This window comes from Somniosus microcephalus, chromosome 11 (genome assembly GCF_052327205.1).
Source record: "Somniosus microcephalus isolate GS21.2 chromosome 11, FLI_Smic_1.0, whole genome shotgun sequence".
NCBI classification, from domain to species: Eukaryota; Metazoa; Chordata; class Chondrichthyes; order Squaliformes; family Somniosidae; genus Somniosus; species Somniosus microcephalus.
Genome location: NC_140997.1, coordinates 199,705,105 through 199,727,100, shown reverse-complemented (window position 1 = coordinate 199,727,100; position 21,996 = coordinate 199,705,105). Strand labels below are relative to the sequence as shown.

The 21,996-nt window shown below is 43.2% G+C and overlaps 1 protein-coding gene across 2 annotated transcripts in view; it reads right to left on the bottom strand.

Moving 5' to 3' along the window:
• LOC147111116 (caspase recruitment domain-containing protein 19-like) overlaps positions 1 to 9,594 on the bottom strand; it is a 43,998-nt gene extending 34,404 nt beyond the window's left edge. The window contains exon 1 of one of the 2 annotated variants that reach the window (XM_086001677.1): positions 9,279 to 9,594. In XM_086001677.1, coding sequence (XP_085857803.1) covers positions 9,279 to 9,285 — 7 coding nt within the window. In that variant the 5' untranslated portion in view covers positions 9,286 to 9,594. The remainder of the gene's footprint in view (positions 1 to 9,278) is intronic. The other variant, XM_086001676.1, reaches the window with a different exon arrangement.
• Positions 9,595 to 21,996: the final 12,402 nt, after the last annotated feature.

Below are 21,996 nucleotides of genomic sequence, written 5' to 3'. Positions count from 1 at the left end.
AAAAGAGCCAGCTATCCCAATTTCTACTGTGTCCATTTACAAACCTATATACAACAACAACTTGTATTTATATAACATCGTTAACATAGTTAAACGTCCCAAGGCGCTTCACAGGAGGGTTATAAAACAAAATTTGACACCGAGCCACATAAGGAGAAATTAGGGCACATGACCAAAAGCTTGGTCAAAGAGGTAGGTTTTAAGGAGCGTCTTTAAGAACATAAGAAATAGGAGCAGGAGTAGGCCATTTGGTCCTTCGAGCCTGCTCCGCCATTCAATAAGATCATGGCTGATCTTCTATCTCATCTCCACTTTCCTGCACTATCCCGATATCCCTTGATTCCCTTAATATTCAAAAATCTATCGAGCTCTGTCTTGAATATACTCAACGACTGACCCTCTGGGGTAGAGAATTCCAAAGATTCACCACCTTCTGAGTGAAGAAATTTCTCCTCATTTCAGTCCTAAATGGCCGACCCCTTATTCTGAGACTGTGACCCCTGGTTCTAGACTCCCCAGCCAGGGGAAACATCCTCACTACATCTACCTCGTCAAGCCCTGTAAGAATGTTGTATGTTTTAATGAGATCACCTCTCATTCTTCTAAACTCTAGAGAATATAGGCCCAGTCTACTCAATCTCTCCTCATAGGACAATCCCCCCCATCCCAGGAACCAGTCTGGTGAACCTTTGTTGCACTCCCTCTATGGCAAGTATATCCTTCCTTAGGTAAGTAGACCAAAACTGTACACAATATTCCAGGTGTGGTCTCGCCAGGGCCCTATATAATTGCAGTAAGACGTCTTTACTCTTATACTCAAATCCTCTTGTAATAAAGGCCAACATACCATTTGCTTTCCTAATTGCTTGCTGTACCTGCATGTTAACTTTCAGTGATTCGTGTACAAGGACACCCAAGTTCCTCTGAACACCAACATTTCCCAATCTCTCACCATTTAAAAAATATTCTGCTTTTCTAATATTCCTACCAAAGTGGATAACTTCACATTATATTCCATTTGCCATGTTCTTTCCCACTCACTTAGCCTGTCTATATGCCCTTGAAGCCTCCTTGCATCTTCCTCACAACTTACATTCCCACCCAGCTTTGTTTCATCAGCAAACTTGGATATATTACATTTGGTCCCCTCATCCAAATCACTGACTAGCTGAGGCCCAAGCACTGATCCTTGTGGTGCCCCACTAGTTACAGCCTGCCAACCCGAAAATGACACGTTTATTCCTACTCTCTGTTTTCTGTCCGTTAACCAATCCTCAGTCCATGCTAGTATATTATCCCCAATCCCATGAGCCCTAATTTTGTTTAATAACCTCTTGTGTGGCACCTTATCGAATGCCTTCTGAAAATCCAAATACACCACATCCACTGGTTCCCCCTTATATATTCTGCTAGTTACAAGCTCAACTCTAACAGATTCGTCAAACAAGATTTCCCTTTCTTAAATCCGCGTTAGAGTCATAGAGTTTTACAGCACAGAAAGAGGCCCTTCGGCCCATCGTGTCTGCGCCGTCCATCAATCCCTGTCCAGTCTAATCCCATTTTCCAGCATTTGGTCCATAGCCTTGTATGCAATGGCATTTCAAGTGCTCATCCAAATGCTTCTTGAATGTTGTGAGGGTTCCTGCCTCTACCACCCTTTCAGGCAGTGAGTTCCAGATTCCAACCACCCTCTGGGTGAAAAAGTTCCTCCTCAAATCCCCTCTAAATCTCCTGCCCCTTACCCTGAATCTATGCCCCCTTGTTATTGACCCCCCTACTAAGGGGAAAAGTTCCTCTTTATCTACCCTATCTATGCCCCTCATCATTTTGTACACCTCAATCAGGTCCCCCCTCAGCCTTCTTTGCTCCAAGGAAAACAACCCCAGCCTGTTTAGCCTTTCTTCATAGCTGAGGCGCTCCATCCCAGGTAACATCCTGGTGAATCTTCTCTGCACCCTCTCCAAAGCAATCACATCCTTCCTATAGTGAGGCGACCAGAACTGCACACAGTACTCCAGCTGTGGCCTCACCAGCGTTTTGTACAGCTCCATCATAACCTCCCTGCTCTTATATTCTATGCCTCGGCTAATGAAGGCAAGTATCCCATATGCCTTTTTAACCACCTTATCTACCTGTTCCGCTGCCTTCAGGGATCTATGTACATGTACACCAAGGTCCCTCTGACCCTCTGTACTTCCTAGGGTCCTACCACTCATTGTGTATTCCCTTGCCTTATTTGTCCGTCCAAAATGCATCACCTCGCACTTTTCAGGGTTAAATTCCATTTGCCACTTTTCCGCCCATCTGACCAACCCGTTTATATCGTCCTGTAGCCTGAGGCTTTCCTCCTCGCAATTTACCACCCCACCAATTTTCGTGTCATCTGCGAACTTACTGATCATACCTTTTACATTCTCCTCCAAATCATTTATGTAGATCACAAACAGCAAGGGACCCAGCACCGATCCCTGAGGTACCCCACTGGATATAGGCTTCCAGTCACAAAAGCAACCTTCGACCATCACCCTCTGCCTCCTGCCACTCAGCCAGTTTAGGATCCAACGCGCCAAGGCACCCTGGATCCCATGGGCTCTTACCTTCTTGACCAGTCTCCTATGCAGGACTTTGTCAAAAGCTTTACTGAAGTCCATGTAAACCACATCCACAGCATTTCCCTCATCCACACACCTAGTCACCCCCTCGAAAAATTCAATCAGATTGGTCAGACATGATTTACCCTTGACAAAGCCATGCTGACTATCCCCGATTAATCCTTGCCTCTCCAAGTGGTGACTAATTTTGTCCCTCAGAATTTTTTCCAATAATTTCCCTACCACAGATGTTAGGCTCACTGGCCTGTAATTCCCTGGTTTATCCCTGCTACCCTTCTTGAATAATGGTACTACGTTAGCTGTTCTCCAGTCCTCTGGTACATCCCCTGTGGCCAGAGAGGTTCTGAAAATTTGTGTCAGAGCCCCTGCAATCTCCTCCTTTGCCTCACAACAGCCTGGGATACATCTCGTCCGGGCCTGGGGATTTATCCACTTTTTGGCCTGCTAAAACCGCTAGTACCTCCTCCCTCTCGATGCTAATATGTTCAAGTATGTCACAGTCCCCTTGCCCGATTTCTATGTCTACATCGTCTTTCTCCATAGTGAACACAGATGCAAAAAATTCATTTAAAACCCCGCCTACATCATCTGGCTCTACACACAGATTGCCACTTTGGTCCCTAATCGGCCCTACCCTTTCCCTGGTTATCCTCTTGCCCTTAATATACTTATAAAACATCTTAGGATTTTCCTTTATTTTGCTCGCCAGTGTTATTTCATGGCCCCTCCTCGCCCTCCTAATTTCTCTTTTAAGTATGCCCCTGCACTTTTTATACTCCTCTAGGGCTTCCTCCATCTTTAGTCTTTTGTAATTGCCAAAAGCCCCCCTTTTTTTCCTAATGCATTTTTGTATATCCCTTGTCATCCAAGGTTCCCTTTGCTTGTTGGTCCCACCCTTGACCTTTACAGGAACATGTTGGCGTTGTACTCTCTCTATTTCCCTTCTGAAAGTCTCCCACTGTTTTGATGTGGATTTTCCTATAAGTAGCTGCTCCCAGTCCACTTTGACCAGATCCTGCCTTATCATATTAAAATCGGCCTTCCCCCAATTTAGAACCCTTATTTCCGGGCCGTCTTTGTCTTTTTCCATGACCACCTTAAATCTCACCGAATTATGGTCACTGTCGCCAAAATGCTCTCTTACTGACACTTCCACCACTTGCCCGGCTACATTCCCTAGAATTAGGTCCAGTACCGCCCCCTCTCTTGTAGGACTTTCTACATGTTGGCTCAAAAAGCTCTCCTGGATGCACTTTAAGAATTCTGCACCCTCTAAGCCTTTCACACTCTGACTATCCCAATTAATATTGGGGAAGTTGAAATCCCCCACTATTATTACCCTATTATTTTCGCACTTCTCTGAGATTTGCCGACATACCTGTTCCTCTATCGCCCCCTGACTGTTTGGGGGCCTATAGTACACTCCCAGCAAAGTGCTTGCCCCCTTTTTGTTTTTAAGTTCTACCCAGATGGCCTCATTAGAGGAACCCGCTAATATATCGTCCCTCCTTACAGCAGTAATTGACTCCTTAATTAATATTGCAACACCCCCTCCCCTTTTACACCCCCCTCTGTCTCGCCTGAGTATTCTATACCCCGGAATATTGAGCTGCCAGTCCTGACCCTCCCTCAACCATGTCTCCGTGATAACAACAATATCGTACTCCCATGTGTTCAACAACAACTTCAGTTCATCCACCTTATTTGCAAGACTCCTTGCATTAAAATAAATGCCTTCCAGCCCTGCCATATTCCCTTTTGCCTTCACATATTTGCTCTGCCTTCCCAACTGACTTGTTTTTTCCTCCGTATTTGGCTGTAAATCACCCCCTACTATAGCTCCACTCTGTATCCCATCCCCCTGCCAAGTTAGTTTAAACCCCCCCCCAGCAGTGCTAGCAAACCTCCCCGCAAGGATATTGGTTCCCCTCTGGTTCAGGTGTAAACCGTCCGACTTGTACAAGTCCCACCTTTCCCAGAAGCAGACCCAGTGATCCAGGAAACTAAAGCCCTCCCTCCTGCACCATCCCTTTAGCCACGCATTCATCTGTTCTATCTTCCTATTCCTATACTCACTAGCACGTGGCACCGGGAGTAATCCAGAGATTACAACCTTTGAGGTCCTGCTCCTTAATCTTCCACCTAGCTCCCTAAATTCTTGCTGCAGGACCTCATCCCTCTTTTTACCTATGTCGTTGGTACCAATGTGGACCACGACCTCTGGCTGTTCACCCTCCCCCTCCAGAATGCCCTGCAGCCGCTCAGTGACATCCTTGACCCTGGCACCAGGGAGGCAACAAACCATCCTGGATTCACGTCTACGGCCACAGAAACACCTATCTGTTCCCCTTACTATAGAATCCCCTACCACTATTGCTCTCCCACTCTTTTTCCTCCCTTCCTGGGCAGCAGGAGCACCCCCAGTGCCAGGAAGTTGGCTGCTGCTGCCTTCCCCTGGTGAGTCATCCCCCTCAACAGTATCCAAATTGGTATACCTGTTTGAGAGGGGAATGGTCACAGGGGTCTCCTGCACTACCTGCCTGCTTCTATTGCTCCGCCTGGTGGTCACCCATTTCCTATCTTCCTGTGCAGCCCTTACCTGCAGTGTGACCAACTCACTAAACGTGTTATCCACGACCCTCTCAGCATCGTGAATGCTCAACAACCCATCCACCCGCAGCTCCAGCGCCTCAATGCGGTCTGCTAGTAGCTGCAGATGGATGCATCTCTGGCACACGTGGTCATCAGGGGCACCGGCAGTGTCCCTGAATTCCCACATAGAGCAAGAGGAGCATATCACGGGGCTGGGCTCTCCTGGCATGACCTTCCCTTTAATTAATTTAAATTAATTTACTATCTGCCCAATCCTATTATTATTTTCCAAGTGCCCTGTTACCACATCATTAATAATAGATTCTAGCATTTTCCCTACTACTGATGTCAGGCTAATTGGTCTGTAGTTCCCCGTTCTCTCTCTCCCTCCTTTCTTAATTATATTTGCCACGTTCCAATCCACGGGAACCATTCTAGAATCTAAGGCATTTTGGAAAATGACAACCAATGCATCCACTATCTCTATATCCACCTCTTTCAAAACCCTAGGATGTAGGCCATCAGGTCCAGGGGATTTATTGGCTTTCAGTCCCATTCATTTCTCCAGTACTATTTTTTTTACCAATACTAATTTCTTTTGGTTCCTCAATCTCGCTAGAGCCTTGGTTCTCCACTATTTCCAGGAAGTTTTTTGCGCCTTCTTCCATGAAGACAGACACAAAGTATTTGTTTAATTTCTCTGCCATTTTCTTATTCCCCATTATAATTTCTCCTGTCTCAACCTGTAAGGGGCCCACATTTACTTTTGCTAATCTTTTCCTTTTTACATACCTATAGAAGCTTTTACAGTCTGTTTTTATGTCTCTCACTAGTTTACTCTCATATTCTATTTTCCCTTTCTTTATCAATTTCTTGGTTCTCCTTTGCTGAATTCTAAAATCCTCCCAATCCTCAGGCGTACTACTCTTTTTGGCAACATTATAAGCCTCTTCCTTTGATCTAATACTATCTTTAACTTCTCTTGTTAGCCACAGTTGGATCCCTTTTCCTGTGGGGCTTTTGAGCCTTAAAGGAATGTATATTTGTTGTAAATTATGTATTAATTCTTTAAATGCTAGCCATTGCTTCTCTACCGTCATACCTTTTAATGAAGTTTCCCAATCTACCTTAGCCAACTCACCCCTCATACCTACTTAGTTTGCTTTGTTTAGATTTAAGACCCTAGTTTCAGATTTAACTAAATCACTTTCAAGCTCAATATAAAATTCTATCATATTATGGTCACTCTTCCCTGAAGGCCCCTTTACTCCAAGGTTATTAATTAACCCTTTCTCATTGCACAATACTAGATCTAAAATAACCTGTTCCCTAGTTGGTTCCTCAACATACTGATCTAGAAAACTATATTGCATATATTCCATGAATTCGTCCTCCACCCTATTACTGCAAATTTGGTTTACCCAGTCTATATGTAGATTAAAGTCCCCCATGATTACTGCATTACCCTTGTTATATGCACCTCTAATTTCCTGATTTATACTCTGCCCTACATTACAACTACTGTTTGGGGGCCTATAAACAACTCCCACCAATGTTTTCTGCCCCTTGCTGTTTCTTAGCTCCACCCAAACTGAATCGACTTCTTGATTTTCAGAGCTAAGATCTTTTCTCTCTACTGTCTTTATCCCATCCTTTATTATCAGGGCTACCCCTCCTCCTTTTCCATTTTGCCTATCTCTTCTAAAAATTAAATATCCTGGAATATTTAGTTCCCAACCTTGGCCACTTTGCAACCATGTCTCCGTTATGGCTATTAGATCAAACCTGTTAATTCCTATCTGTGCTATTAATTCATCTATTTTGTTGCGAATGCTTCGCACTTTCAGATATAGCGCCTTTAGCTTTAACTTATTTCTCTTTTTCCTTGATGTCAACTTAGTCACTGATGCCTTATTACCTTTGTTACTCTCTCTGTCCTTTCCTGACCCACTCTGCTTATTTTTAACCCCAAACTCTACTATGGTTGACATTTTTCACACTGCTTTTAAATTTGCTCTTTCCTGAATCCTCCCACCGCCCCCTTCACTGGTCTCAGCCCAGTTTAAGTGGAGCCCGTCCCAATGAAACAGCTCCCTCTTTCCCCAGTACTGGTGCCAGTGCCCCATGAACTGAAACCCCTTCCTCCCACACCACTCTTTGAGCCACGCATTTAAACCTCTAATCTGTTTGTCCCTGTGCCAATTTGCACGTGGCTCAGGTAACAATCCAGAGATTATTACCTTTGAGGTTCTGCTTTTTAATTTGGATCCTAGCTCCTCAAACTCCCTCAGCAGAACCTCATTCCTAGTTCTACCTATGTCGTTGGTTCCTACGTGGACCACGACAACTGGATCCTCCCCCCTCCCACTCCAAGTTCTGGAGATATTTTTAACCCTGGCACCGGGCAGGCAACACAACCTTTGGAACTCTTGACCGCGGCTGCAGAGAATAGTATCTAGCCCCCTGACTATACTGTCCCCAACACAACTACATTCCCTTTCACTCCCCCCACTTGAATGGCCTGCTGCACCATGGTGCCATGGTCAGCTTGCTCATCCATCCTGCTGGCTTTTCCTTCATCCACACAGGCAGCAAGAACCTCATACCTATTGGACAAGGGCAAAGGCTGAGGCTCCTCCAGCACTGCACCTGGGGTCCCCTTACCTGCCTGAGTTGCAGTCACACCCTCCTTTCCCTGACCACTAACCAGACCTGTACCACTACCTAACCTAAAGGGTGTTACTGCCTCCTGGATCAAAATGTCCAGGTAACTCTCCCCATCCCTAATGCCCCGCAATGTTTGCACCTCAGACTCCAGCTCAGAAGCTCGGAGCTGAAGTTCCTCAAGATGCAGGCACTTACTGCAAACATGGTTGTCCGGAATTACAATGCTCTCCACAAACTCCCACATGCTGCAGTTGCGGCACACCACCTGCACTGCCATCCCTATATGACCTTGTTTTATTTAAATTTAACTAAATTTTTTAATTAGGTAACTTCGTTTACAGTGTAGTTTCTTGACTACTTACTAGATTAAGTTAAGAGTACTGAATTTAAATATCTACCTGTAACACAAAGCACTACAAGTAGTGTAGGCAAAAAGCAACAACTCCTCTTCTCCAAATTCCCACTCTTTCCAAATTCCCAAATAAAACACTCTGTTCAAGTCCACTCTGTTTAATCCCGCTCTGTGTAGACCGCCCAGAAGGAAAGAGAGGTAGAGAGCCGGAGCAGTTTCGGGAGGGAATTCCAGAGCTTAGTGTTTTGGCAGCTGAAAGCACGGCCACTAATGGTTGAGCCATTAAAATCAGGGATGCTCAAGAGGGTAGAATTAGAGGAGCGCAGATATCTTGGTGGGTTGTGAGGCTGGAGGAGATTACAGAGATAGGGAGGGGTGAGGCCATGGCAGGATTTGAAAACAAGGCTGAAAATTTTAAAATACACATATACATACAATCACATTGTAAACGTGTTATAACGTGTTACGTAATTTCATGTGGTCCGCACATTTAAATGTTTTTAATCTAGAACGAGTTGGCATTTACTGGTGTAATTGGAATTGGCCTGGGTCGTGCAGTGCCAGTCTTCATACGTATATAATCATGGCATAAGACGTTTGGCCAAAATGTAATCCAATTGCTCCTGGGACTGACGTTCAGATTTAATGCAAAGAGTATGGAAAGGTAGTTTTTAAGTTTGTGATTAGATGAGTAATCTGCAATGACAGGACAGGCGCCGCCTGATGGTGCCAAGGTTAGCTGGTTGCGCCCTGGCGCTGTGTGTGGTGTCCGGACGAATCATTCAAGGACAGGCTTTGGGAGCGGGGATCACAGGCAGCACCGAAAGGGAGGGAAAATCCCAAAACAAAACAAAACCAAACCATACAGATGCCAGAAAGTAGCAAGGCGGCGGCGCCACCAGTGCAAGGCTCCCCCCGCCCGCCGTTTGCGTTAAAATTAACCAAATGCACGGAGCCCCAGGCTTTGGGGGGGGGACACCCGATCTGGCCGCTCCATCATGCTCTCGCCCTCTTGAGGTTTGACCGCACTTTCTGCGGTCCCACTAGGCACTGACCTGACATGGCGCTGCCGCTCGGCTCCGTCACTCTACCCCAGCTCACTGACTCTTGACTTCCGCGTTTCCTTTCTCCAGCCGACAGAAAGCCCAAGTCAGAGCCCCACCTCACGGTGTCGGGTTACAGGCGGAAAAACGCTTCCCTCCTCACGGAGAGAGACATGGCAACGTTGTTTAAATAAGTAGAGATCACATTTTTTTAAAATTGGTAGAGGTGTCTGTTCAGGAGGAGGGCGAATGAGGATTACATTTAACTAAACTACCGGAGGCCGGCTCAGTGAGATGCTGCCAAGAGTGGGGGCAATTTTCGATTTGAGCCTGTATCAGGCAGGTGGTGGACAGGGCGTTTGTTTTGAGATGGGAAATAATACAGTAAGGAGAGGACATTTAAATAAAAGGCAAGAGGAAGAGGCAAAGAGACACCTAGAGAGAAGAAAATGGAGATAGAAGAGATATAGAAGCTAGATGTTTATAGGGCTGCTAGATGACGTTGCAAGTGGTGTAGGCAGGCACAGACTATAACAGTGTACCCAGGGAAATTATGACAAAATAAATAAACACATCAGTGTAGGATATGGGGGGAAGTGGATGCCTTAAAGTTCTATAGGAGTCAAGGATAAAATAGGACACCTGGAGCTTCTTGTTAGACAGGGAGATTTCAATATAATAGGCATCACAGAAACCCTGTTCAACAATGTCAAGGGTTGTGTAAACATTTTTTTTAACTTGCATTTCTATAGCGCCTTTCACGACCACTGGATATCTCAAAGCACTTTACAGCCAATGAAGTACTTTTCAAGTGAAGTCACACAGGAATGGCAGCAGCCAATTCACACACAGCAAGCTCCCACAAACAGCACTGTGAAAATGACCATATAATCTGTTTTTGTTATGTTGGTTGAGGGAGAAATATTGGCCAGGACATTGGGAATAACGTTTTCTTCACTTACTCCCTCAGCAATGCACTGGAGTGTCAACTTAACTTAATGTGCACAACTCCCTGGAGTGGGGCTTGAACCCACAACCTTCTGACCCAGAGGTGAGTGTACTACCATCTCAGCCACAGCTGACACTGGCTATATAAGGTACAAATTACTTCCTAGAGTTACAAATTGGAGGGGAGCTGTAGCCTTTTATGTGAAAGGAAACCTAATTATAATGAAGATTAAACTATTTGGATAGGCTGTAGTCCTTTGGTAGGCTCGAAGCCTCAATTTGAGAGTTTATCTGTGGTTGCCTAAATCCAGCTAGAGAATCAGTCTATAGTCAGGAGGGGGTCTAGGCTATTTGACTCTAACATAGGGTTTTGTCACATAAGAAGAGAGCAATAATTTTCAGGGATCTAGTGATGTTGAAATATAGCCCAGCCTTTGTTTTGTAAATGAGAGTATAAAAGTATTATTCATATACCTGTTCTTAGTTAAATAAACTGCCTGCTGGCTTATAGCCAAAATCTCGGTCTGATAAAGTACGCAATCAATCCAGCTACTGAAGTTCCAGTTAAGTCAGCGTTCATTGGCAAGGATTCCCTGTTCAATGTCAGGGCCTTGCTATCATTTATTGAGAAATTGGGCAGATATAAAGATACACTCTGGATTTTTGGGGATGCAAAGTCTGCTTGTGAGAGTGGTTGGTGATGCAGTGCCTAGCATAAAAATGTGACATGAATCCATGAGAGCAAGGGCATTATTGGACCTGACATTAAGTAACAACCAATAAGTAGTAGAGCAGGTCAGAGTTGGCAACAGCGACCACAATATGGTAGAGTTTAAGGATAGGCTTATGATGGAAAAGAGGATAATATTCAACTCTAGAAAGGCAGATTTCAAGGGGTAAACTGAGTAAACTGGACTGGACAGCACTGTTAGAAGGGAAAAGCAGATTCTGTTTAGAAATACTGTCTGCGGAGTACAGAACAGATGCATACTACAGTACTAGGAAAGAAGGGGCAAGCCCAATATGAGCAACAATGGAAATAATGCAAGAGGTAATGATATAAAAAAAGACATTGGCCTTGAAATTGGTTTGCACTCGGCTTCGGGCTTGGACCTAACTGTGGTCACAAGTTGCCACACCAAAACTGCTGTGCAAGAGGACTAGGCATAATAGGTCCTCTATAGTATCATCAGGATGCAACAGGCGTGCAGGGGATACCACTCGTGCCCCAGTGTTCCGGTCCTGAAGAGGATGCAAGTTGGCCACTGGGGCGCTGGCACAGGCCCAGGGTGAGTCCAGGGAAAGAGGAGATCGGGAGCGGGGTGAGCAGAGGCTGGCAGCACCCCACAGTTTTAATCTGGAGCCTGGAGCAGCACTCATGCTCATTCTGGCTCCACCTTGAGGCAAGTAAATAATTTACCTTTGTGCTGGCAACCTCGAGCAGTCCCTTTAAAGACCGCTGGTTTGGCTGTTTTTTGCTTGAGAAAACTGACCACAGCATGCACGGTGCATGCTACAGTCAGTTGGGAAACAATTTTGTAAAGGGGCCTGAAATAGCTGCTGGGGCCACAAATAGCCGCTTGGCCCCAGGTTTGCATAAGCTAGTTTCAGGCGGACGACCTGGGCTCCTACAGGATGCCCTAACCAATACGGTGCATAACTGGCACGAAATAAGCATGCGCATGCCGTACACCATATTGTACCCTTCCGTGCCTGTTTTTGCTTGAAAAATGGGTGCTGCGTGTTTCACTTTCTAGGTTAATGTCCCTAAAGTGTAAAGTTGGGAGTAGCACGGTGAACCAAAACAAATATACAAACGAGATAAAGGAGGTAGGATAACAGGGAATGTTGAGAACTGTTAATCATGTTTATAAATGTATTCACAGTAAGCAGGTGAAAAATAAAGTAATGGGACCTATGAAAGAACCCAAAGATGACATGATATCAAGGGAGCAAAGATTAGCATGCATACTAAACTAATCCTTCTTTTCTGTGTTCTTGGAGGAGTCTGTGGGTTTTCTCCCCTGCACAGAAGCTAAATTTACTGTGGTAACAGAGGAAGTACCGAAAGAAACAGAAAATTCAGACAAATATGCCACTGAAAGTGTAAAGAAAGATAGCCAGAAAGATAGAGCACAAATCTCAGGAGGTGTTCTTAAGTTTGTACAAGGCACTTGTATGTCCACAACTGCTGTATTATGTATCATTCTGCTCGCCATATTCTAGCAAGGCTCAGGGGATGTATTATTCAAGTAATTAAGATTTTTAAGGGAATAGACAAATTAAACCCCAATAATATGTTTCATATTGCCATAAACTCCCAAACCAGGGGACAGGAATTCAAGCTTAGAAGAGGGAAGGCACACAGACAGTTTAGATTTCATTACTTCACACAGAGGGTGGTGAATGTGTGGAACAGATTGTCCATGGAAACAATGGAGACAGATTGCATAAAAAGCTGAGAGAGAATTTGATCACTGAGGAAGTAGCTAATTGAGGTTTATTAGTTTTGGAACCAGCAGATGAACTGCATAGTCTTTTGGGATTCTGCACTTCCCTTTGTTGAATTTATTTGTATTTTTATGCCCCTCCCCCCCCCCAAAAAATTGCAAATGTCAGGTAAAAATACACTGACATCTAATTTTTCAAATGACATCCTTGACTTAAAGGGTAAGTAAAGTGTAGTGAAAGTACTTTTTGTTTAGCGTACTTCCCCTTATAAAGCAATATGATATTCTTTCCAGAAATTCATTTCATAATTTTAAAAAAATATTAATATCACCATAGAAATGGAGATCCTCAAACAGGGTCCCCCCCTGCTCGTTTATGGTCAGATTTTCCAGTCTGTAATGATTTCCAAGGTTTGGGCAGCCTTTAGGCTGTGCCACATGGCCGGCTGCCCGTAATCGACAACAGTGGAGCAGCTAGAAGGCTGGGAGATCCTTCAGAAGAGTTTTGGAAAAAATGACAACATTTCTAGTAAGTAACCCTTTGTACTTTGAACAAAAGTATTCACTCCTACACTTTCCTTCCCATTTAATATAGTTAAAGGGCCAGACTTATTAGACTAACATTTAGAGTACACTGACAGTTTGCTTGCATATTTAACTCTGTTTTTTGAGGATGTGCTATGTAAAATCGAAAAAGTGAAAGCGTGATAAAGTAGCCATCTGAAAATAAGATACTTACTCAATAAATTCTCCTCACAGAGACATGAAGCTCTCACTTTCCAATACAGCAGCTTCAAGGTATTCATCCTCAGCTATAAACAAAATAGCAGATCTCACAACATTTCAATTCGGCTCACTTTGGAACTGTTTCAGACATTTCATCATAAACTGTATTTTCATTTTCATCAGCTGCTGAATTACTTTATTCAATTACATCATTCACTACAGGATGTGAAAAATTCAAAAACGGATTCCTCAGAACAATGCTGCCAAATATTCTGTGTTATATATTCAGAATGAGATATTTTGGCCTTTTTGTTGCTTTACAGAGGAAAATAAAACAGTACAGCTGAGCTAATCTAATATTAATTCTAATGAAGCCAAAGCCCACTTTAGGCCAGGAATGTTATTTTTACAAAACCGTTCCCACTGTAAAGGTGTTGTTTAAGATCTATCATTTCTACATATATTTTTAATTTATTTATATTTTAAATATATTAGCAATGTAGCGATCCATATTATTAGAGGATGTGCTATTTTCTAAGGAGAGGAACATTATACCATATGAAGCACAATGTACTAATCTTCTGCTGAAGTGGAGATGTGTGTCCCTCGAAGACTACAAAGCCTAATGCAAGTTAGGCATTTTACGCATTTTTAAAAGCTGTCCTGCTTTTAAAAAGCAAAAACACCATCAATTTAAAGCAGATTCCTGCTTACAGTGAGAAATGTGGCTTTACTTTGAGCGCAGGCAGGATTTCCTTAAGGCGTTCCCCCACACTAACTGACTGGGGAACCCCCTATTCAAATTGCAAATAGCACTGATAGCACTCATTACTGTTTAAGTAACAGACTTTTCTAGCTTACTATTGGAAAACCCTTTAAAACGTCTTGAGAATGGTGGGGCGAAGGATTCAAATCTCTTCCCACTCTTCCCTCACTGCTCCCACCTATCGCCCCTCGCCATCCACTCCCATCAGCTCTGAGCACCCTTCCTTCCCTCTGCAACTACTTTCTGCTTCTCCCACCCCCCCCCCCCCACAATGCAGTCAAATGTCCTGCCCCTTCCCTACTTCCTCCTGCCATCTTTCACCTCCCCACAGCCATGCCCTGAAAGTTCATGGCGGAAACATTGCGTGGCCCCATTTTGGGGTGCTAACGTCACCGGGGCGCTAATTTTAGCGGCCCAAAAAAGTTAGGGCCCCTCCACCATAAGTTCAGTAGTAGCGTCCCAAGCAGGAGGTGGGGTGCTATGACTGAATATCACAACGCTACGTGCAGCAGCGCCATGTCATTGCAGGCCTCCGCCCCTGATTAAAGGGGAGGGGCCTAGCGCCGCACGCACCGGGGCCCTGCTGGACCACCTGGGAGCGGGGTGCCATGAAAACAGCCCGGCACTCGAGAAGTGCCAGACTGAGCGATCGCGGCCGGCACCCCGCATACAAAAGTGAAAGGGGGCAGGTGCTGGCAGTCGGCCAAAATTAAAATGGCCGCCCGACACCTGCTCTTTAAGTAGCGCCACTGCAAAAACGCCCCTGACCCTGTCAGACATATCGTCCACTGATAGGTCAGAAGGCGCAAGAAAGATTTGCGGCCTGGGTGCTGTGCACAGCGATAACGTTAAGAGATTGAATGAATGAGTGTCTCCAATAGCATCATTTGCTGCATGCTGCACAATTGTGCGTAAGCAGCAGAATGATGAGAAGCCCCATAGGGCTGCAGGCCCACAGTAAGAGGATGAGATAGAGGGGAGATTGATATGGATTCACCAGTTGAGGAGGGGCAGTAGGTGGTGATAAGCAGGAGGTTTCTTTGGTTTTGTTGACCTGAAGCCATGAGACGTCATGGAGTCTGGAGTCAATGTTGAGGACTCCCTGGGCCAAGTCTATCCAACTTTATGCCATTGTGGCCCCACTTCCGGTGGGCCTATCCTGCCTGTAGGACAGGATATACCCAGTGATGGAGGAGTCTGGGATGTTGGCTGAAAAATATTATACTGTCAGGCTGTTGCTTGAATAGTCTGTTGGATAGCTATACCAACATGAGCACAAATCCCCAGATGTTAGTGAGGTGGATTTTGCAGGGTCGATTGGACTGGGATTGCTTAAGTGTTGTCCAGATCTGATGCCTGGGCCATTGCTGATAGGTCCTTCTGATATTTTTATGATTCTCTTCTATAGTAATTGATTTACAATTGAGTGGCTTGCTAGGTCACTTCAGAGGGTATTAAAAGCCAACCATATACTGTGAGGCTGGAGTCATATGTAGGCCACATAAGGTAGGGGTGGTAGGCTCTTATCCCTGAAGGACATTAGTGGCCCAGTTGCTTTTTTTATGACAGTCCAGCAGCTTTAATGATCATTTACCAGATTTTATTCAATTCAATTTCACAACTTGCCATGGTGGGGTTTGAACTCATAACCTCCGAGTTTCTAGTCCAGTAGCATAACTACTACACTGGTCAGGAAGGGACACCACCAAGTGATACACAATGCACAAGTGGTTAGGAGCAAGGGCGGCTGGATGAAGAAAATCCTATCATTACGGAGGGCCAGAGATACTAGGCCTTGGTTGAGGAGCTTTAGAACACTGATGTCACTTACTTGGCTTTCAAAAAGAGGATGGTAACGGAGCATTACATCCCCGTACAGCCACTGCCAAAATGTGCTGCTGGAAGAGTCAGTTAACAGCATGTGCAGCACCATCCTATAGCTGGACACCTTTCTCCAGTGCATCATTACGTATCTTTGGCATATTCTCTGATTTAAAATGTGCATCGCCACAGGAGATAGACTAATATTTTGCATCTAGCATGTATTCATCACACCCCAGATGTCACATTTTGTTACAGAAGCAAAACAATTCAAAATAAATCATTGAGCCTAAACCGTAAATTTAGAATTGCTTTCCAACTTACGAATTCGTCACCAAATAACAATTAAAATCGAATTAACCTGATAGACCTTATTATGGTTTTAAAGGGACACAGATTCAGTTAATAGCAGAATAATACATTATGAATTACATGGTATAACACTTCTGTCCTTATAAAACAGTGCATCATTCAACTTATTGTGAGCAACACTAGTAATTATATAAGATTTAGTCTTACTGAGATCAAAGTGTTTGGGCTATAACTTGATTCCAAATTCATGTAACATTAAATCCCTTCATATACCACAATAATCAGGGTCTCTGTTTAACAGTGAGTAATAAGTCAATTTTGTTTTTCTTACGTGGCATTTTTCATTGTTTTGGGGTTTGCATTCCATAATTCTATCCATTTACAATTAGGCCCATTGGTTTATGATGGCTCAATAAATCAGTTTCCACTTTTTACATGGGTTACAGATCTCCCAGGAATTTAGGTGATGTTTTGAGACTCACATTCTGTGATTCTGTCCATTTCTCTTTGAAACCCCAAATCATTGGCTTGCCAATAATTTGTTCATTAACCTAGTGCTGGGACTAGAGTCCTGGCGGATCATATAACTAGGGCTGTAGAGAGGGCTTTAAACTAACTAGTGGGGGGGAGGTTCCTAGAGAGCAAATAATACAAATGACAACAGAGAAGGTCATAGACTTAGGTAGCAGTGGGGAAATTAAAAACCAGAGCATGTCAGGAAGGGGCAGAAAGTATGGAGTAAAAGGTAAAGTAATAAAAAGGGCAAAAGCAGGAACTAAGTGTCACAAAACATCTTTGAAAGTTCTCTATCTGAATGCACGTAGCATTCGTAACAAAATAGATTAGTTAATGGCACAAATAACTACATATGGGTATGATCTTGTGGCCATTACAGAAACATGGCTGCAGGGTGACAATGCCTGGGAATTAAACATACCAGGTTATTTAACGATCAGGAAGGACAGGCAGGAAGGAAGGGGAGGTGGGGTGGCTATGTTAATAAAGGAAGGAATCACTGTAATACAGAGAAATGATATTGGGTCAAAAGATCAGGACAATGAAACAGTTTGGGTGGAGGTAAGGAATAATAAGGGGAAAAAAACACTAGTGGGCGTAGTCTATAGGCCTCCGAACTGTGGCAACTCTGTTGGACGGAGTATCAATCAGGAAATAGTTGAGGCTTGTAATAAGGGAACATCTATAATTATGGGGGATTTTAACTATCATATTAATTGGACAAATCAAATTGGGCAGGGCTGCCTTGAGGATGAGTTCATTGAGTGTATTAGGGATGGGTTTCTTGAGCAGTATGTAACTGAACCGACCAGGGGGCAGGCAACCTTAGATCTGGTCCTGTGTAACGAGACAGGATTAATTAAAAATGTCCTAGTAAAGGATCCCCTTGGAATGAGTGACCATAACATGGTTGAATTCCATATTCAATTAGAGGGTGAGAAGGTTGGATCTCAAACAAGCGTGCTAAGCTTGAATAAAGGAGACTATGAAGGTATGAGAGCGGAATTGAGTAGAGTGGATTGGGAAAATAGATTAAAGGGTAAGATGATACATGATCAGTGGTGTACATTTAAGGAGTTATTTTACAACTTCCAAAAAATATATATTCCACTGAGAAGAAAAGGGTGTAAAAGAAAAGACAGCCATCCGTGGCTAAGTAAAGAAATTAAGGATAGTATTCGACTAAAAACAAGGGCATATAAGGTAGCCAAATCTAGTGGGAGGATAGAGGATTGGGAAAACTTTAAAAGACAGCAAAAAATAACAAAAAGACTGATTAAGAAAGGGAAGATAGATTATGAAAGTAAATTAGCAAAAAATATAAAAACAGATAGTAAGAGTTTTTATAGTTATATAAAAAGAAAAAGGGTGGCTAAAGTAAATGTTGGTCCCTTAGAGGATGAGACCGGGAAATTAATGCTGGGAAATATGGAGATGGCAAAAACACTAAATGAATATTTTACACTAAGAATAACCCAACACTGGACAAACAGGGGGCTAAAGGGGGGGAGGAGCTAAACACGATCAAAATCACTAAGGAAGTGGTACTCGGTAAAATAATGGGACTCAAGGCGGATAAATCACCTGGACCTGATGGCTTACGTCCTAGGGTCTTGAGGGAAGTGGCGGTAGGGATTGTGGATGCATTGGTAATAATTTTCCAAAATTCCCTGGACTCGGCAATGGTCCCGGCAGACTGGAAAACTGCTAATGTAACACCCTTATTTAAAAAGGGCAGTAGACAGAAGGCTGGAAACTATAGACCGGTTAGCCTAACATCTGTGGTAGGTAAAATTTTGGAGTCCATTATTAAGGAGACAGTAACAGGACATTTGGATAATCATAATTTAATAGGACAAAGTCAGCATGGTTTTATGAAAGGGAAGTCATGTTTGACAAATTTGCTGGAGTTCTTTGAGGAAGTAACATATAGGGTGGATAAAGGTGAACCAGTGGACGTAGTGTATTTAGACTTCCAAAAGGCATTTGACAAGGTGCCACACAAAAGATTATTGCTTAAGATAAAAAATCACGGGATTGGGGGTAATATTCTGGCATGGATAGAGGATTGGCTATCTAACAGAAGGCAGAGAGTTGGGATAAATGGTTCATTCTCAGACTGGCAATCAGTAACTAGTGGTGTTCCGCAGGGGTCAGTGCTGGGTCCCCAACTCTTTACAATCTATATTAACGATTTGGAGGAGGGGACCGAGTGTAACATATCAAAGTTTGCAGATGATACTAAGATGGGGGGGAAAGTAGTGAGTGAGGAGGACATAAAAAACCTTCAAGGGGATATAGACAGGCTAAGTAAGTGGGCAGAGATTTGGCAGATGGAATACAATACTGGAAAGTGTGAGGTTATGCACTTTGGCAGGAAAAATCGTAGAGCAAGTTATTATCTTAATGGCAAGAAACTGGAAAGTACTGAAGTACAAAGGGATCTGGGGGTCCTGGTGCACGAAACTCAAAAGGTTAGTATGCAGGTGCAGCAAGTGATTAAGAAGGCCAATGGAATGTTGGCTTTCATTGCTCGGGGGATAGAATATAAAAATAGGGAGGTATTGCTTCAGTTATACAAGGTATTGGTGAGACCGCACCTGGAATACTGCGTACAGTTTTGGTGTCCATACTTAAGAAAGGACATACTTGCTCTCGAGTCAGTACAAAGAAGGTTCACTTGGTTAATCCCGGGGATGAGGGGATGGACATATGAGGAGAGGTTGAGTAGATTGGGTCTCTACTCATTGGAGTTCAGAAGAATGAGAGGCGATCTTATTGAAACATATAAGATTGTGAAGGGGTTGGATCGGGTGGATGCAGGGAAGATGTTCCCGATGATGGGTGAAACTAGAACTAGGGGGCATAGTCTTAGAATAAGGGGCTGCTCTTTCAAAACTGAGATGAGGAGGAACTACTTCACTCAGAGGGTGGTAGGTCCATGGAATATGCTGCCCCAAAAAACTGTAGAAGCTACATCATTACATAAATTTAAAACAGAAATAGACAGTTTCCTAGAAGTAAAGGGAATTAAGGGTTACGGGGAGCGGGCAGGAATTTGGACATGAGTCTAGGTTCGGATCGGTCATGGCCCTGTGGGTAGCGGAGCGGGCCCAGGGGCCGTGTAGCCTGATCCTGCTCCTATTTCGTGTGTCTAATTCTGTTAGATGCAGGAGATGGTTCTGTGATAGTGGATTGGCAGTTAGGATCAGATCAGCCATGATCTTATTGAATGGCGGAGCAGGCTCGAGGGGCCGATTGGCCTACTCCTGCTCCTATTTCTTATGTTCTTAAGTAATAGGTTCAACATTTGAAAAAATAAATCTCAGTGATTCAAATTTTCTAAGCTAGGCAGAAACCTTAACTAGGATCATTTACTTCAATATATTTACTGGTTGGAAGATTCTGTATCAATATTATTTTGATTTATTTGGAGGTGTGTACATGTGCATAGCACTGGTAGATGCAATATTGATTGCAACTTTAAAAAGTTACTGAAAAATCTGTGGCATTGTTTTACTGCTAAAAATATGGTTACCCAGATTCATAGGGCGACACTTTCAACTTCGTCAGGGACATACTGGCAATATCAGACCGGCCGCCCAATATACGCCCCGTCCGATGTTCCTTTCCAACCAAAATTGAGCAGGGTGTATAACAGGCGGCCAATCCAATGCCACCAGTTTTACACCCACGCTGAAGTTGAATGTTCCCTCCCCCCCATCATTTCATGTGTGAATGTGTCAAAAAAAACTGGTACTCTATAGGACTGACTGATTTATGATATTGATCAATTGTGTGTAGTAATACAATTGGATAGTTAGAAGAGCAAAGGAGACAAACTTGACCACATGAGCAATGAGTGCACACGGAAAGGACCAATCACTTTTAGAGGCAAGAGTGGTACTGGGCCAAGCTAATGACACGTTTGGATTTACTCTTTAAAAATGTGCAAACATTGATTAAGGATAGTTCAGTGTGAAAATCTTGCTGCACTTTATAAAACTGTACTCCTTTAGTCAGGTTCAGGGACGTCCAAATTGCAGCCCATTGGTTCTGGCAACCAGCTCTCAAAGCTGAGGTAACTTAGTCCTATTTGCACTTATGTTTCTTACTCACTGATTTGTCCTGTTTGAATTTTGCGAGCTGAAGGTTTGGAAAGGGCTGTTCTGAGTATTGTTGCCTTGCTGGTGGATAAATCTTAAATCAAAACAGCATCTGCCAGTATCAACAATTTGAGATATATGCAAATTAATGGGAACATTTGATCTAAACTTTATATGTGCTCCCAAGCAAAAAGCTTGGGCATCCTGCTCGAAGTATTTCAGTTTTCCAGTTAGTCTAATTAAAAATGGATGAATTCCACTCCCCTTCACTTTACAATTGTTGTGCTCTTTAGCCTTAGGATGTACAATAATGTTTTGTAAAGTGGCTTTATATTTACCCTCATAACTGTTGTTTCCTTAATTAATGAGATTTTAGTGACTTTAAAAATGCAATAAAGCTCACTCCTACCCACACAGTATAAATTTTGAATGATCAAAATATCACCTGAACAACGTACAGCCTCCAATGATCAGATAAATGGATTGACATCAGAACAAAAACCTGTAGATTGAAAAGTAGGTCAATGAGTGGTGATCTGTTCATATCAATAAACAGGAAAATCAACTTTGTTACGATAAATAAACAAAGAGAAGAACAGAGTTAAGAAAGGCTTCTCTGTTTAACAATACACAGGACTACTGTCTCACCCTGTCTGCTGTTGCAACTGGACTCTAATTGGCTAAAGATTGTCAGAATGTCCCATTTCCCCCACACTGACAATAAACTTAATTTTGTTCAACCATGGAAACTTTCACTGTATCAGAGTTGCTGTTATGAATTCTAACAGGCTCACACACGCCAACAAAAAAATATATTTTTTAAAAAGTTAACAAATCTAATAGTAATAACAAGTTCAAGGTCATACATTCAGCATTTACTTCCATCCCATGCTGCAATGCCCTTTGGTAAGTAAACCCCATGATAAACAAAGCTTCTCATTAATCATTGCCTACTTATACTGCATGAAATCTTAGCTAATCAAAACTACTAAACAAGTTCAACTGACTGACATAGAATCACAATAATTTTAGCTAGTGCACAGAAGAACCAAAGGCGACATGAGGAAAAACTTTTTTACTCAGCA